This window comes from Carettochelys insculpta, chromosome 5 (genome assembly GCF_033958435.1).
Source record: "Carettochelys insculpta isolate YL-2023 chromosome 5, ASM3395843v1, whole genome shotgun sequence".
Lineage (NCBI taxonomy): Eukaryota > Metazoa > Chordata > Testudines > Carettochelyidae > Carettochelys > Carettochelys insculpta.
The window spans coordinates 80,403,968-80,423,342 of record NC_134141.1 but is presented as its reverse complement, the minus strand read 5'-3'; the positions used below and the strand labels follow the sequence as shown (position 1 = coordinate 80,423,342).

General features: G+C 39.1%; 1 protein-coding gene across 1 annotated transcript in view; it reads left to right on the top strand.

Annotated features, from left to right (window-relative positions):
* Positions 1-19,375, top strand: part of LOC142013664 (versican core protein-like) — a 151,736-nt gene that overhangs the window by 66,557 nt on the left and 65,804 nt on the right. The window contains exon 7 of the mRNA XM_074995367.1: positions 4,678-7,962. Within this exon, the coding sequence (XP_074851468.1) occupies positions 4,678-7,962 (3,285 nt within the window). The remainder of the gene's footprint in view (positions 1-4,677; positions 7,963-19,375) is intronic.

Here is a 19,375-nt window from a genome sequence, read left to right as displayed (position 1 = left end):
TCAAAGGAACTATTCAAGTGCTTAAAATTAGACACATGTTTAAGTATCTTGTTGAATTGGGACCTATCTACCCTGAATGTAGACTTATTTTATTTGTAAAATGTTAAGTACAATTAATATTGTCTGCCTCCAGAGACTAAATTAGATATAAATTTCTTATTAAGTTTCTGAGTTTTGGTCTCAAAGTTAAAGCATTTGGTTCTCAAGCGAGATAGTGTTTTCCTAGATAAAATTATTAGCCTTAATATAGTTCCACCATTTAATTACCTCATTTAAACATCAGAGAAGAGGAAAGCTGTTCCAGAATGAAAGCATTAAGTAAACTGTTGGGGAATGAAAAAAATATAGTATCTCCACCAATTCACACAGGAATCATCCAAAGTCAACTTAATTCACGTTGTTCTTAATATAAAAGGAATCGATTGAAAGCAATACAAGATAGCTTTTGATGTAAGCAGCAGTTATTGAGATAATTTGCTTTCTTGCTGCTAAAAGATTCAAGCATTTTATTAGAAAAATCTGCTTCATGTCTTACATCAGAAGAAGCACAAAGAAGACAGCCTATTGAACACATGGTGCAAGGGATACAGTAATACAAAACATCTGGATAAAAGAGTAAGCAGTTAAAACTGGAGTTGGAACCTATTAAAAAGCAACTTTTTTTTTACAAGGCAGAAAGAAATGCTTGTACATGTCTTCACTAAGAAGAAGCATCTGTGTCTCAACTATTTCTTCTCAGTTTAGTTTACAGATATGAATCATGTCCATGAAAAATTTTATACATCATGTTAGTGATAAAACACTTATCTAGTATAACTGAAACAATCCTACAGATTGGTGTAAATCAGCATTGGTCCTCAGATTTCAGTTTGTACCAGCACAAAATCTGACCACCTATCTATAAACTGAAAAGAATTTTCATTGTATTCTTCTTCTGTAGGAAAAATAATCAGTTTGAGTTGGTCAGTTAGTAATTGCTGAACCAAATATTGGATGCATTTTGCCTTATTATTTTTTATTTGTTTATTTCTGCTTCTTCACTGAACATCTGAAACTTTTTACCAAGAGATTAGCAGTTAATAAATGACGAATAGTTGATGCATATCAGGCATGAATTTGTTAAACTTTTAAGATTTGCAAACATTTTAATGAAAACCTGCCAGTCTCCTTAAAAGTCACAAATAGCTAGTATTGAAAAGCCCACAAGGAGTGATGAATCACATTGTATCTCTTTATTCATATATATATTTTGATGCTGGCTGTATTTTCTATTTTTCCCATCTCTATTCTTATTAATATTCTCTAAAACAAACAAAAGTCTTTGCACCTGCTTGAACAGATGTTAATTAGAGAGTGGCTCACACTAGAACCTTGTATCTGTGTACCCCCAAACTTCCAGATCCAAACTTAATGAATCAGGAATCTAACATTATGGTGGATATGGACCAAGCCTTTGCAGCCTAATGCTCTGAACTTTGATGAAGTTTGGATGTGGATTTAGGTTCCCCTGGCTGATCAGTTTATACATCAGTGTATAATCTGGAAGTTTGCCTATAAGGGCAGTATTTTCAAAATTAAGTCCATGAAATTTCAAACACACATTTGCGTAGGCCTGGTGCATTCACACGGAAACCTTGTATGCATGAACAAATGCCTAAGCCATGGTCTGCCCTATGAACTGGTGTCGATATAACCATTTGGTCTCTCAGGGGTTATAGATTTATACCCAGATGAGGCAGTTATACCAACCAAACTCCCACTGTAGACTGTGCTATCTTGATGGGAAAAGAGTCGATTGGAGGCTTTTCCCATTGACACAGCTATTGCCTCTTGAGGAGGCAGAGATTTAGGTCAATGAGGGGAAGCTCTTTCACTTGCATAGGTAGTTATCTTCACTAAATGCCACAGAGGCACAACTGCACAAGTAATGCTGCGCTGTAGCAGTGCTCTAAACATAGACAAGCATCTAATTGGCCATGTGCATGAAAGTACCAGGTATGTGCATATGTATAGTAGACCCTTGAGTTATGCAGGGGTTGCATTCGTTGCAACCCCTGCGTAACTCAGATTTCACACAAGTTAGGGGAGACAGGAACTTGGCGGCAGCCTGGTTCCTGGCTCCCCTGAGTTTGCAGGAGCTGGGAAACTAACCAGCCCACTTGGTTCCCATCTCCCTGCCATTTGTGGGACTCAGGAAACTGAACAGCGCATGGCTGGCAGCACAGGGTAGCCAGGAACTAGGCTGCCACTTGGTTCTCATCTCCCCACTGCTTGTGGGACCCAGGAAACTGAACAGCCCACCAGGACTGGTCAGTTTCCTGGCTGCTTCTCCCTGCCTTTCCCCCCAGCTGTGTGGCTGTCAGGCTGACAGCCGCACAGCTGGGGGAAGGCAGGGAAAATGGGCTCTTAGCCTACATAGCTTCCCCCAGCTGCAGGAAGCTGGGCTCTCTGACAGCCACAGAGCAGCTTCAAGTTGTGCTTAACTTGTGTTAAAGCAAGTTACATGCAACTTGAAGCTGCATACGTCAGGGATTTACTATATTGGGTACTCTTGGACATTGAATAAATTTATTTGCTCAATTTGCACATGCCTAGATTCTCCCTTTGCTTCTTCTTCCCAGTCTCTGCCTGTACCATTCCCTGTTCCAGCAATCTTTTCCTTGTGCTCTTAAATTGTGAATATCTCAGTGGATAGTAGATTCTTTTTCACTCCATCTTCTGGAACGTATCCTTTCTGCAAGTGCGATCTATCTCCAACTCTCATCTTTCTCCCTGACCGCTGGCCCTCAAATAGGATTGATAAAACTTTTGTTATCATATATTGAGTCTTTGAGTTTCTCTGAGCTCATTCATTAATTCTGTTACTCTCCAATGTAATATATAGCTTTTGGTCTTTGTGCTTCTCTTCCCAAAACATTGTAATTATGTGCATTTCTTGCATGTTTGTGTAGGGATTTTATTTACCTGATTAGAAGCTTAGCAATAGTTTCATATGAAAGATGCTGTAGGTTTGATTGAGTTGTGCTGAGATAGTTAGTACTGACATATTTCTGCACTAAAAATCTTGAAATCATTGTCTATGTCCTAACGGTGATTCTAAGGGCCATATTCTTCTCTTGATCCACACTTGCCATGGATCAAGGATACTGTGCCCTTATTATATAAGTATTTTAAAGGGCCTGATCCTGCTGTCCTTTCATATGTAATGCACCCTGTTTTGTGTGTGAAAGGACAGCAAGGAAGGCCTTTTTAAAGGGCTGTCCAAAAGTAAACTTCATTGAAATACTAGGCTTCTGAGCCTACCTTTTCTTACTTTTGGACCTCTGTGGGCTATTGTTCTCACTTTCAGATCTAATTTAAATGCCTCAGAGCAGTGTTTCCCAAAGTGCGGTCCACGGTCGAGTACCAGTCCTTGAAAAAAAAAAATACTGTTCCTCAGAAAATATACAAATTATCACACACGATCCTATTAATTTGTATTTTCCTGTGTAATTGAGGTAATAACAATAAGATAGGCACGTAACTATTTTATATCAAGATTTATATTATTATGCACTATTCCTATTGTGAATAAATAATAAACAGTTAAAATTTATTCATTTTCATTTTCTTTTATATGCATTTATATTTTTGGGTTGCAAAAAAAGGTACGTGAAAAAAACACGATCCAACTATATAAAGTTTGGGAAACCCTGCCTCAGAGTATAGTTTAGATGGACTACAACAAATCTTGTGACATTGTAATACAGTGTTTTAGGATGGCATGTTAGTTTCTGTTGCCTAACTATTGTTGTCAGTGTTCCCATATGTGATTTGTAATTATGTGCTGAAAATATACTAAGCTGGTATTTTGCTTCCTGTTATACATGTGAATTGTATGCTAAAGTAAACCTTGAAAAAACACCCATGACATTTGCAATACAACCAATACATTGGGTAGCATTGTATAAAGACATGAGGAATAACGGGAAACTTCTCTGCCTTTAACTGCAAGAATTTTCTGAGACGGGGATTCAATAAGAAATAAAAGATTTAACTTCAACATTTCATTCAGTACAATAAAGAGAAATATGTTTGTATTTTTGTTGATTGTATGTTGTATAGAGATCTCTCATAATGTTAATAGAGAACCATGAAATTAATGTTACTGACATTTGGTTTGTTATTGCTGCTTTTGTTATTGTTTGGCAATGGAAGATATTCTCTCTCCCATATCTGATGTGGCTGCCTCACAGTACCTTCCAGCTCAGGGTGCCAAAGACAGGACTTTTGTGGATAATATTGTATACTAAACTAAAAAGTTATAACATTTAATTTCCTTCCATTACTTAGAAACACTCAATAGTGCCTCTAAATTAAAAACAAAGTAAAATCTGGCAAACAAATACTTTAGCTAAAGGCAAATTAATTAAAGCCATTCAGTGAAAGAATACTTTTCTCACCTTCAGCCCTAATCTAACTTTCTCTACGTGTAATGTATAAACTCCAGCAAATCTTGTGGTATTTCAATGCAATGTTTTTATGGTGACTTTTAGATGTGTACTGAATTCAAAATCTTTATTTAAAACAGTATGTCACTTTCATTCTGTGCAGGTTTAACACTGAATTTGCATCAGAATAGTATAAAAATGGGTTTGTTTATACCCTTCCTAACTGATTTTAACTTCTTTTTTTAAGGTAAACAAAACGTATCAGAGTCTGCCTCTGTTAAGCTGGACATTCCTATGGAAAGAGGGTCAGCCAACCTCTTAACAGAATTAAAAATATCACCTGACAAAGCTACTTTTAAACCCAATATTCCTGATAGTTCAGTCACTGAATCAGGCATCACAGAAACAAAGATTCCAGCTCTGGAAAAAGTAATCCTGAGAAGCAGAAAGAAAGATACAATACTAACAACCAGAGTGGGTGAGAAAAAACAAGACGAGAAAATGCTAAAGGAGAACATTAAGTTAACCACTATTCTACCTCAGACTGTGACAGGTGGCAAAGTAGATACTTTTGTATCATTGGAAATGACTACATCAGATGCTACACCTAGGCTAGCAGTGAGTACACCTCTACAAGAGGAAATGGAGCACACTTATCCTGCAGCAGAATTATCTGAAAATATGTCTGAAAGCAGAGAGGGAGTTCATTTGTCCTCAATAATTCCAGAGCAGAGAGCAACTACAGGTGTGATTCCCACATCATTTCCAATCACAGGTTCATCAGAAGATGCTGAAACTGTTGATACACAAACTGTTAAAAGTCAGGCTGAACAAATAGAGGTGGGCCCAATAAGAACATATGGAAATGCCTCAGTACAAACCACTGTGCACGAGCTGGCTGAAACAGGGACCTCAGTAACACTAACAAAAGAGGAAATGTATCTTAATGCTCAACCTACAAAAGAATCAATGGAAGCAAAAACTGGTAAGAAATTTACAACTGTTGTAATTCCCAAAGATCTGCACCCCGCTCATCATGAACCTACCACAGGGGAAGAGGAAGATGGCAAAGCAAGCTCATACACTGTTAGGCCTGACCACAAAACTTCAGCTTCTAGCAGAATGCCAGAATTAGAAGTAATTACTATATCAATCTCAGATGACCACACTATAACTGCCAGGGCTGCTTCTACAGCAAGTGAGTCCTCTCCAGCAGTTAGAGTTACAGAAGGACCTATTTTGTTTGGTAATAATGAGCGTTCAGCTGAAGGAAGCAGAGAGGATTTGAAAGATGCGCAGCCTACAGATACACTTGAACTTTCCTTTTCTGTATCTGTGTCTACTTCTGTACCAAAAGTTAATCAGATGGAAGCTGAGGCCATCACTGTCTCCCAAGGGGGCACTTCACCCCAAGGGGTCATAAAGGAAATGCAGACTGACAAGTTTCCATTTCTAAAAACAGATGGACCAATCTTAGAAAAAACAAGAGAGCCAGAATTAAGAACATATGGACCTTTAAGAACAGGAGATGTCATCTCTGGAATGGAGTTTTCTACAGCTTCTCCAGCACAAATTTATATTAGAGAACACACAAAGTACCCTGATTCAGCAATTTCAACAGAAAAAGATAAAACTAACGTAAGTGTTGAGCCAACAGAAACAAAAACAGGTGAAGAGCTCACACCTATATCCACTGATTTAGATCAGAGTAAAGATATTTCAAGTGTCTACCCCACTCCTAGAGCTATAGAACTGGAAGTGATCACAGTATCAAAAATATCATTGGATGAAAGCAATGCAACAATAAAGCCCTTTATGCCAGCAGTGCCACCATCAAAAGCTACAAAATTACCAAATGCCACACTCCCTGTTATGGGAGAGAGTGACAAAGTACAACCAACAGAAGGTTTTACAGAACATGAAGGTTTTGTTCCAAGTTATCATGAATCTATGAGAACATTTTCTCCTAAATCAGACGTTAAACTGGAAGAGACCACCGAGAAACTAAGAACACCATTTAGTGAAGATGTTACATTTACAGATAAAGAGGTTTCAAAATATGCAGTCACGGAGCGTGGCCAGATAACAACTGGAGCAATCCTTAAAGAAGAATCATCCACAATGACATCCACTACAGTACAAGCCCATGAAGAAAAGGATGTACCTAGTGCAGGAACCGAAGGACAACAAGTTGATTCGTTTGAGGAAGGAAGTACATCTGAGCAGGCCCCAGACCTAGAAATACCCAGAGCGATAACTACTATTCACCCACATGTGGAAAGTCAAGATATAAAAGGAACCATATTTGAAAAGGAACACCCAATCAAAAATGAAAGTATGGTACAAATGGTTACTACCACAGAATCTACAAGATCTTTTTCTGAAGTGGATGTGACATCTACTCAAGTGCACATGAAAATAGGTGATCAGAAAGTTGTATCCAAATCTGACTCTGCTCAGACAACTGTTACAGAAAGACAAGATGTCATCCAAATTACTGAAGAAACAGTGGAAGGAAAGCCCTATGGAATTACTATCGAGCAATTGGTTACGGCCACTGATTCTACTGCAACTACTTCTAAGGTGCCTGTGACATTCATTCAAATATATGAACAAAAGACAACTCCTGAACCTGAATTGGCTCACACAGCTATTCCTGGAAGGCAGGATATGGACACAATTACTGAAGGATCAGCGTATGATGACAAAGGAAAAACTACAGAAGCTTTTGTGCCGGATATAAAGATAGTGGATTATGGAAAAGTTCTAGCACTTGGTGGAACAACCACTGGGCCCATACAGCTTGTTCTGTCTCCAAAAGTTGATGCTGTAGCTGAACACACTGAAGTTATGCCACTATCACCAAGCACTGAGACTGAAGTACATGAAGGTGGAAGGGTGCACATCAAGCAAGAAAATGTAACAGAAGACAGCAGTATGAAGAGTTGGGAATCAGAGTGGCCTTCACATAAAGAGCCTACAGGTCCTTCTGCACCAAAAGGTATTACTCATGCGACCAAGAAATCTATTTCTATGGAAAAAGTGGAAAATTTGACAACCCATAGTCTGGAAGATTCGAGAGTATTGGAGGAACCTAAAGGAACAAAAACAATTATATTTTCAGCTGTTGCAACAGATAAAACAACAGTTTTAAGTACAGTAGACAAAATTCAACCAACTTCAACTACCAAACCCCTTGTCACTAGAGAGCCGCCACGTATAATTGGCGGGGAAGATGAGGAGGAAACAACCAAAGACATGGTAATAATTGATGAATCTATTTCTCCCAGTAAATCCACTACTGATGATGACCTGACAGGCAAGACAGTGGAACCAGACATTGACAAAGAGTATTTTACATCATCTAGTGCCACTGCAGTTGCACGACCTACCAGACCATCCAAAACTGAGAAAACTACAGAGGCTTTAGAACCTCAGGAAGTGTCTCCTTCTATTTCAGATCTTGAAACAGATGTGGACGATACACCTGACATCAGATTATTTGTTATTGCTGTTACAGGCAATGACACAGGTAAGAGTTTGCCCTTTAGACTTTTGACCCATGCCCATACAGTTTGCCGTGAAAATAATGTTTCACAACACACCAAAAGTTACTCTTTGTTTACCAGTGCACAGAAGGTATCATGCTTCATCTAAACAGGAGGTTTTTAAGATTTTCTATGTATATATTTGTAATAATTAGCTAAGATAATTTAGGCATGTATGTTATAATTGTCTTTGAGTCAAATTTGCTATTAATGAAATCTGATTGATTGGAAATCTGTTGTACTTACAGCATTCATAAGAATGGTGATGTCCTGGTTTGTCATATGATGTAATGAAATGATTGATTGGATTTTGGTTATCTGTGACACAGAGCACTTTAATTTCACAGCTTCCATGCCATACATTACTACTTTTATTAGATCGTGTTAACATTCCATTAGTCTATAGCCATTAACAATGCCATTTACAGTGTGGTCAGCTAAAAAGATTGGGAACCTTCTGTTACCTCCACAAATGGAGGATGTGGGACTTGGGGGAAGGATATTTAGCATGTTTCCCAGTAGGTGTCATCATCATTCTCCTGACTGGTCTGCAGAGTCCATGATGCAAATTACCATAATTTGCACAAGTTCACAAAGTTTTTTAGCTGACAGCACTATATTTGCATATACAGCTTTAATTTCATGGGTTTCCAGAACAGAAACTGCAAAACTACACTGAACTAAACTCTTATTGAACTAAGCTACCAAGTTTCAAAAGAGAGATGTGAAAGTGCTGAAAAAAGGGAGATTAATTTAGGTATAAGGTAGGATGTGTTGAATTTCATATTATGTTTAATTCATTTATAATGATTTTTTTGACAAAAATATACATTTTATTTGTCTTTTAGCATAGCTGAATATGATGCTTCTGAATGATTACTTAGAGGACTCTTTTCCCTCTTATTCCTGATCATGACTACCATGAACGATAAGAACCTGATCCAACTCCCATTATAATTAATGTATGTCCTTTTATTGATTTCAGTCAGAGTTGATTTGGGACCCCAATACATTTATGAGCACCAATCAAAAAGCAAAAACAGATCCTTTCATGTTTATAGTATTGTTAGCAGAGCTTGTACAGAGGGCATTTTTTTTACTTTTGCTTATTTTATACTATATAGCTACAATATTTGTACTCCAGGGTCTTGACAAATACATTGTAATTAATTAGAGTTTAATATAAAAGCCCTGCAGGTTGAACCTCTCTAATCTGGCACCTCAGGACCTGACTGGTGCCAGGTGAGAAAATTTGCCAGATCACAGGAAGTCAATAATACCTAGCAGCATTATGGACACTTTCACAGCTTACTGGGCTCTTTGAAGACATTTAAGGGTAAATTGCAGCTAAGTAACTGAGAACTAGGACTAGTAGCTGTAAACAAACTTTATGGGACCCCAGAAAACTTGGCCACACCTAATATGTGGTCATCCATGTAGCTAAAAGCATGATGGGTTATGGATTTTGCTGGATGAGAGAGCGCTGGACTAGAGAGGTTCAACCTGTATGTTGGGAAGGATTACATGATTTTGTTTAATTGAACCATAGTTTTGTTTCTGGGATATGTGACACATTAGTAACATTGGAAGTTTTTGCTCTGCCTTATACCTATGTTTAGAAAGTCCCAATTAGGTGAGACACTCAGATGAGCCACATCAAATAATTAAGTTACATGGATTGGCTTTTAGTGAGATACAAAATACTTCTGAATTCATTTAAATTTGGTTAAGTCAATTCAATATCTCAGGATTGGATTGTGGATTAGAAGAGGCTCTTTACTTTTATGCACTAGTCTGACGATACCACATCTAATTGGCCTGGAAAGAAGAAATCTTCACAGAGAAGCTATATCCTTCTTTTATGCATGGGTCAGGAAGGGTGGGAGGGTTTGGGAGTTAGTGTAGCCTTATCTCCTCCTTCCCTCCCCCATGCACCACAGGATGAAGGTATGCCAAGGCATCAGGAAGCGTACACTGAAGCAGAACTCGCTTCAGTCTTTCTGAGGAGCAACAGCAGTCAGGTGGAGAGTGGGGCCGTATATGTGTCCCTGGTGAAAGACATGAAATTGTAAAACTGCGTCATTAAGAATATTCTATCATGTATTATTATTTTATCAGGTATGAATCAAAATAACTCTTTCTGTAAAATAAGGTGAAATTCATCAAATGGCAGTTTCTCAATTGTGTGCAAAACAAAGAGGTTTTACCATCTTTCTAGTGCAGGGTTAGAATGTAAGTTTGTTCCTCCATTTCCCACAGCCTATTTTCAATTCTGACAACCACACTGTGTGAATTTCTCAGCACCTTAAACATCTAATCAGATACCGACCTGCCCGCCCCTGGAGCTTTATTTTTGAGGATTTTGAACATATTTTTTTCCATTCCACACAAATACCCGAAAACATTTGCAAGATCCCATCAAGCACATTTTTTCAGTTCACCCCTTCTTAGTGTGTAAACTTTCTTTTATGCTGAATGAAATGTACACTATAAATGCTGAGGAGGGGATAGTTTGACTGGGATTACTAATACATGGACCTGACCAGATGTTAGTTATTAGAGAACATGATACTATCTAATTTTTCTGATAAGCTTTGCCATGAAAGTTGATTCAGGGTCATCAGGGAACTGTATAAAACAATGTCATTGAATTGTTCATTTGTAGCTAATTGTTCATTAGTAAACAATATTTGTCCTCATTTGCAATAGCATGTTTCCAATAAAATATATTGTAACACTCTGAAATCCAACAATAAGGTAGGGATCCCTCCAGGATTATGAAAGGCAAAAAATATCAATATCTCCTTGCAAATAGCCACTTTCTTGTCAAGCCCTGAAAATAATAGCTCTAGTATGTAAATAGTAAAACAATTACAAAGTGAGCAGAGGTAAGTATAGTGCAAGCTATTGCATATAAATTTCTTCTCTGTAGTACTGATATGTTTGAGTCAGTCCTCTATCTTCCTTCACCTCCTTTAATTTGGTATATGTGCTGGAAACAGTTGTTCACCTGAATAGCAGAACTGGACTCTGAAATAGAGTGTGTAGTACTCTATTTCACTAGTATGTTTTGTTTCATGTCACTGATGTGACTTGTTCAGTACATTAGAAGCTAACTTTATGCTATCTTGATGAAATGCCACTCTCTGCAATTCAGTTATACTATCTGTAAAGGGGCAAAATAATTAAGTGCCTCATTCAGATGCTGTTAGTCTTAATTGGCTATGGGCTTTATTTTACTTTTTGCCCCTCTGTAGGGAGGTAATTTGGAGTTACCCCATAACATGTGGCAGTACTGAGGGGACCTGGGACTTGGAAGCACAATTATGTAAGAAGATAGAATGGGCATACTAGTCAGAACAAAGGTCCACATGGCCCACTATCCTCTCTTCTGATAGTGGCCAATGCCAGATGCATATGAAGGGTTGAACGAAAAAGGAAATTAAACAATCCATCCCATGTCACACATTCCCCAGCGTCCGGCAATCAGAGGCTAGGGACACTAAGAGCATGGAGTTGTATCCAGGACCACCCATTGATAGGCCTATCACCCATGAATTTATCTAATTATTTTTGAGCCCCTTTATAATTTTCTGGCCTTCACAACATCCCCTGACATTGAGTTAACTGTGCATTGTGTCAAGTATATCCTTTTGTTTTTTTTAAATATGCTGTTTGTTAATTCCCTGGTTCTTGTGTTTTGTGAAGGAGTAAATAAAACTTATTAACTTTCTTCACACCATTCATGACTTTATAGACTTCTATCCTATCCCCTGTTAGTCACCAAATCTCAATGATGGAAAGTCCCAGTCTCCTCCTATGGAAGTTGTTCCATACCCTTCATCATTTTTATTGCCCTTCTCTGTTCCTTTTATAAATCTATCTTCTTTGAAATGGGGCAATTAGAACTACACCAGTGGTGATCAATAAACAGCCCGTGGCCAAATGTGGTTCACCAGGGTTAGCCCCTGGGAGGCCACCGGTGCTATATGTACCTGTGCAGCTACAGGCATGGCCAGTTGCAGCTCCTGTGGGCTGCAGATTGCCCATTCCCAGCCAATGGGACCTGTGGGAAGCAGGGTTCTGGCCTGTGCCACTTCCCACAGCTCCCACTAGCTGAGAACATCAATCCACAGCTAAAGTGGTCATATCTGTGGACATGCAGGTAACTAGATTGCCAGTGGTCTGCCAGAGACTAAAGCTGGAAAGCTGTGTTCATCCATGGGCCATTTATTCTATCCCTTTCCCAATGACACCCAAGTTTTTTCTTGAATAGTAACAGCTATTTAGACCCCATCATTCTGGATGCATATTTGCAATGATGTTTTCTAGTATATATTACTTTGCATTGTCAACACAGAAATTCAACTGCCACAGTTTTGTGAGACCCCTTTGTAAGTCTTCACAATCTGCTTTGGACTATGTTTGGATGCAGTCCCCTTTAAGAGCTCCCAGGCAAATAGAGTGCTCATGTTCATTGGTGTACTCCTTCAGGGGGGCATAGCATTAGCATTAGTCTTAGTATGACGGACCCATGTAGGAATTATGTGGAATTTTGACTAGCCTGAGTGAAACTGAATGAATATCAATTAATAAGGATATTACGCTATTCTAGGGTCTCATAAATTAGTGCCTCATATAGTACATTATGGCCGTGGCTACTAGCCCCCTCCCTTTTGGAAGGGCCATGGTAATGAACCACTTCGGCAGATGCTAATGAGGCATTTGATGTAGATGCAGTGCCTCACTAGCATAATGGGGGCCACTCACACTTCGAAAGTGCTTTCGAAATGCATGCCACCCGTGTAGACAGGGGTCTTTCAGAAGGACCGCCCGCCCTGGGACTTTGAAAGCCCCATCTTCCCAAAACTGAAGTGGGTCATTGTCATTACCATGCCCCTTCTGAAAGGAGGGGGCTAGTGCAGCCAAGGCGTATATGTCCCTAGGTTGATATTAAATATATGTGTGAGAAATATATATTTGTGTCATCAGTCAAATATTGGACTAGGTGTTCAGAAATATTTTCTCCACAAACACTTCTCTTCTCATGCTGTCCACAGATTAGGTAGTTAGATATTGGCCTGCATGTACTTATTGTGGGGGAATAAATGAAGTTTCAGTTACACAGAGGTCTGCAACAGCACTTGTGGAGACAGAAGATAGTTGAAGTCTGACTGACAATCCAGCCTATTATGCTATATTTGGATAACTAAATTGAAACACTGATAAGAGAGAAAAAATAGATGATTAAGCTCCTTATTATTATTTAAGAATGCAACAGTTTTCCATGAGGTAATTTATTGGCAAACAGCCCATGCAGTGGCATGTGAATGAATCTGAGACAGGTGCACAAATTAAAAAGGACTATAAAGCATGAAATTTGTGACAGTCTATGGGACATAGGCAGGTCTGGAACGAGGTACAAATTAATAAAGAAAATGTATGTATACATGGGGGAACAGCCTCTTTTTTGTCATAAAAATGACTGCATGTTCCATTGTAGAATATGCTTGAGCCTTTATTTACTTGTGTAGCACTGCATGCCCTTCCCTTTTGCTTATGAATGGGACTCAGTGCCCGTGGGAGAAACATCTCCGTGCTGTACTATGTGATCATATTAGTAAGTTTCCAACATATTGAAAAAATCGTGTGAAGTTTGACTTTCACGGTGGAAAAACAAAACATGCCACTCAGGAGCCTTGTATGTTGTATTAGTTCCAATGATTTGTAACAGTGAGTTATGATGCTGTAGCAGCTGGAATGGTATGAGTTAGCAGCTGAAAAAAACTGAAGGAACTTTTCAGCTCATAAAGCTTTTATTAGCTGAAAAATACTAGCGGGGGTGTGCTGGGGGTGATTTAACAGTGGTTGAGGGGATACTGAAAAAACAGCTCCTGTCTGCATTAGAAGTAATTTGCACACCTGCATTTTCAGAGGCATTTAAAAGTGTTTATTTAGTGAATACATTGGGAGGTGCTTATTAGATCCAGGATTTCACTACTGCTCTGTCTGGTTTCTTGTCCACTCTAGCCTTTAACAGAATGAAGGTGAGGGAACCTGTGTTTTTGGGTGTGGATTTTATGAAAAGAGATTGCAAACGTTTTGCTTTTTCAACATGATTTCTGTTCAATATGTTTATTTCCTCTCTTAGAATGTACTAGGTGTGTGAAATTTGAGTGAAAGTAATTACCTTAAAACACAACATATGGATTAATCATTGGGGCTCTTCTTTGATGGTGAGAGAGCCTACCTGGGCCAGACTACTTTCATAAAATAGTACAGGTTGAACCTCTCTAATCTGGACCCCTCTCATCCAGCAATATCTGTAATCTGGCATAATTTTAATTAGCTGGATGACCACTTATCATGAGTGTGGCCAAGTTTCCCGAGGCCCCATAACGTTTGTTTCCAGGTACCAGTCCTGGCTGTCAGTGTTCTGTGCTGTTACTTAGCTGTAATTTACCCTTCAGGCTATGTCTAGACTGCAGAGAAGTGTTGGCAAATGATATGCAAATTGTACACTGTACTTTGTGTATCTTTTGCTGACAGTTATGTCGGGAGAGGTTTTTCTGAAATTTGGCCTGTCCACATGGGGCCAAATGTCAGAAAAAACCCTCTGTTGAGGCATCCCTCCTTTGCAGAATGAGGTGTACAGGGATGTTGACAGACCACTCTTGACCAGCAGATCTCTTCTGAGAGATTTGCAGTCTGGCACACACTGTGTTGACAAAACTTCTGTCGACAGAAGTTTTGTCGACAGACGCCTGAGATCTAGACATAGTCTAAATGTCTTCTAAGAGTCCAGTAAGAAATGAAAGTGCTGGTAATGTGCTAGCAAATATTGACCTTCCATTCTTTTGTCCAGCACTGGTCAGGTTCTGAGGGTGTCGGATGAGAGAGATTCAACCTGTACTTCCCAAGCATTCAGTGGGACTATTCAAATGAGTTATAGTACACCAGTGGGAGTAATGGACTAAGAATTTGACCCCAGCTAGTACCCCTGATTCTAATGGGGCTCTTGATGGAGTGCTACTATTGTACTTATACTACTTAGTGTAAAGGTTTCAGAATCTGACCCCGTGTGCTCTTTTCTCAGTGGAAGTAGAATATGCAATGGGATTTGCTAGAGTAGCACAGAGTCTTGCTGGATGTCTTGCTATATATGCATGCACAAATGTGATATTCTCATGTTTCATATGGGGAAGGATAATACAGGATTGTCCTGTATCTATGTACTGTTAGATGCATTTTACTCTTTCTGTGAAAGGACAATTTTCATTCACTGACTTTTGCAAGCCTGGTGGCCACATCCCGCTCCAGGCTGACTGTATCTCCTTGGGTATGGTGTGCCAGAAAGTACGATTGACTTGGTACTCCAATACCTACAAGTCCTCTTGGCCCTTGTCTTAGGTAGGAATCCTACTGTATGTGGCATATACTGAGTAGTGAAAGTCTCCCTACATGCAGTACAGGGTTGCATTTTTCCCTGTGAGTGTTATATTACATGGAAAATACAACAAGTCTAGTAGTTTTTGTTTGTTTTTTTAACTTTTTAAACTAAGAGTATTTATGCATAATGGCATATATCAGTCAGGACACTACACTGCAGTACATATTCACCTACTTGCTTTTTTTAATAAGGTTATTTTAATTATGTGTGTTCTTTTTTGAGTTAGATAGCAAGATATTTGTCCTGCAGATGAGGAAGCATCTAATATAATATCTCATATACTGACTAAATATTAGGCAACTTTCCTCACTAAGAGGATAAATATATATTGCCTGAACCTATTATTTATTCTTAGTAGTATTCTACATGTATCTTTGCATTTTAGAAGAAAAATTTTACATTCCTTGTTGTAGTTATGCAGTGATTTGTTGGTGGATCTGTGGAGATGGTCAGAGAAACTTTGACTAAACCATATTCTATCAGTATATGCAGTTCTGTTTAAATAGGAATTATACACAAAATCAGATCAATTTAGCTGAAATTTTGTTTTTAAAAAGAAAAAAAGCTTTGAGAATGTTGAAACATACCATTTTGATAAAGTCAGATCAAATGGTTCAGCTTCTATGCTGAATTTTTGTTTTATTATATTCTATAATATGAAATAAACAGTAAAAGCTGTAAGCTGAAATGTTGTAATTTTGTTGAAACAAAGCATTTAGAATGACCCAAATTTCTTTTCCAGAATTTTCCTTTACAGAGAATTTCAAAGAAATGAATCTCAACGTCCTCTTATCAAACTGAACATGTTGATATCTGTGAATTGGTTAGTTTTATTTATGAGCAACAGGTTTGACTTAATCAGCAAAAGCTTAACTTAAAAGTTAGTTTCATTGAGCTAGAATGGGACTATAACATGTGACCTTTTTTGGCCATGTAAATGCCAATGCACAGAGGTAACATCCATTTTGAGAACAAAGACAAGTGGCTCTGTGTCAGTGTTCTCTTTCCATAACTTCGTGGATACCATGCCACAAGATTGATCTAAATACTTTGGTGGTACCCCAAGAGCACATGGGGGACTCATAACTTATTGGTATGGGGTTGTGTAAATGACTGACTCTTGCCTGATTAAGGGGTCATCTTAATTCAAATACTCCCATTTATTTCACTAGGAGTTGGACCAGAGGCACTGTATCTTTATTAACTTGTAGCGTACTAGATGATTTTGAGAATGGTTCAGTTGTGTGATTTTTTTTCCAGTCAGAGAGAAGAGGTCGTCATATTAATATCAGCCGGGTAGCTGACTTAGTCTGTATCTTCAAAAGCAACAAGAAGACCTAGAAGACATTAGAAGCAGGGTCTTTGCCCACAAAAGCTTATGCTCCAAAATATGTTAGTCTATAAAGTGCCCCAGGGTCTTGTTCATCATATTATTGACTCTTGTATTTAGGCTCAACAAATGGATTCTGACTTACATCAGCAATGAATTATTGACACTGTCAGACATCCATTATTCTAACTGGCTGTCAAAGATGACATTTGATAAAGTGATTTATTTGTCAAGAGTAAACCCCCATTTTTTGTTTTTGTGTAGTAGTGTTTTAGTGCTAGGACTGAGTTTGTATATTCAACTAAGATAGAAAATCAATTCACTCTTCTGAGATACATTTCCATATGAATGCAGCTGCTACTTGGTTGGTATATAAGGTAATCAATCTGTTTGAGAACTGTAGGAATTGTTTTCATATTCCGAATGACCTAATCCTTTACATATCCATTCCGAAGAACTGGAAAGAAACAACGAGCCAGCTTCACATTTTTGTTGCTCCAGAATAAATCCAGGGTATCCACTACCATGATACTTGAGATCAGAATCTTGCTATTGTAATTAGCATCAGAATCCGGCACAATGACTTCCAGAAATTCTTTCTGAAAAGTAGTGTTTTAAAAGGCAATTTGGCAGCAGGGACTTAAATCAAAATGTTTAAGCCTGTCTGAAGCCCATTGCTAAATTAAGCCTGCTACATTTTCACTACGTTAGCACATATTTGTTTAACCTGTGCTATGAATGACACAAACACCACATCAGTTCTATTTGAAATGCAAATGCAGGGGTCATTTGGTATGACCAAAAAATAACCATCCAAACAAAACAAAACAAAACAAAACAAAAGAGGGTAAATTTGTGTTTTATACACTGTTTCTTCTTCTTCCCTTTCATTAAATGAAACACAATTTGAAATCACACATTTTTATTCATTTAAAAACTACTAAGTAATGTGCTAGCCGTGGTTGTTGGCTCTTTCTGAGGAGCATATTATAGAATGATTTTTTTCCCCCACATTCCTTTACAGACAGCCATAGAGACCAGAAAACAGTATCCTCATGTTACACATTGAGGATGTATACACATTCCCTGATGTTTGTGCACTGTTGCTAAGGAAACTTCCAAGCTCTAGACACAGGGATTACACACTTCAGGCTTCCTTATAGTTCTTTGTTAATTCATCAGATGGATGATCATCTTATTCATAGGTACAATGTAGTTTTTAGTATTTCTGTTGTGAAGATTGAAGAAATCCTTTTTTAAAGGTTTCTGTCTCTGTCTCTCACACACACTCACATATAATCCATTGGAATTTTAATGTCTACAAGTTGACTGTTGTCTCATGGAGATTACTTGCAGAATGTGTCTTCTGTTTGGAAAATAGCAGTATTTTTTAATTACATGGGTATGTACATCCAAGATATACCATGCCTTTCCTTGTTGAGTGGGTGAAAGGTTCTTCCTAGTCAGTCTTTTTACCATCTTCAGAAAATATTTGCATTACCAAAAATAGGGCAGCACATCTTTACATGAAGTGACTTGCTGATGAAGCCAAATTTTGGGTGAATATACAGTTTGGTGACAGGAATGCAAGCTAACATAATTTTAAACATAGCCTGAAGGCTAAAATGATTCACAGAACTAGTGCCATTGAGAAGAACAGGTAATAAGTACTGTGATGACAATGCTTTTTAAATATGTCAGCCATTCATGATTTGTGAGCTATTCATCATCTTTTGCTATCACACATTGGGGCATTTCATGAGTTTTGTGTCAATCTGTGTTCAGAGGTGGCTATGTGTTTCCTAAAACCTCTGGGAGCATGCAGTTGAGACTCTCATGCTCTAGTGCATGGTTTACACAACTGGGGGCTGTGAAAAAAAGTCCAGGAGGGTGCAAGGTGACCCAGCGTCCTCCCATCATTCCCTCCACCCAAAGAAAGAGCCAGCCTTTGCTTTTGGCTCTCAGCCCCTGCCGTTTTACATGGGTGACCTGGTGCAGCTGCTGTAGAAAGCAGGCAGCCGGTGAAGACCCATGTGCAAAAGTGAGTGAGAGTGGGTTGCAAGGGGAAGGAGAAGGAGGAGGATAGGATTAGATGGGGGACTGGGAGAGCCTGGCTCGGGTAAGGGGGATGGGGATGGGGTAAGAGTGGGAGGCTGGTGGTGCCTGGCTTTTCGGGGGGGACTTGGGCGGGGCTCAGGCCACTGGCAGGCTTGCAGGATTCATGGGGCTTGGGTGACTGGTCCTGGCATTGCAGGGCTCAGGCAGCTCGGGCTCGCGGTCAGGCGGCTGGATCCAGTAGAGTGAGGCTCGTGCTGGCGGGCGTGTGGCTGCCACAGGCAGTGTGGGGCTTGAGCAGGTGGCTGGCTTGGGTGGCTGTCCCACAGCTGGAGCAGGTGGAGTGGCTGGTGGGTGAGCAGATGGCTGGCCACAGCGGTATGCAGCTCAGGCAGGTGGCTCTGGCAGCACAGGTCTCAGGCAGGTGGACGGCTGGCACCGGCAGCTCTGGCAGGCGGCTGGCCATCTGGGTCTGCAGCAGGCACCCACAAGGGGCCAAGGAAAACTGTTTGTGTTTATTTTTAATTTTAAATAACATTTTTATATCAAGTTTTTGTGTTTA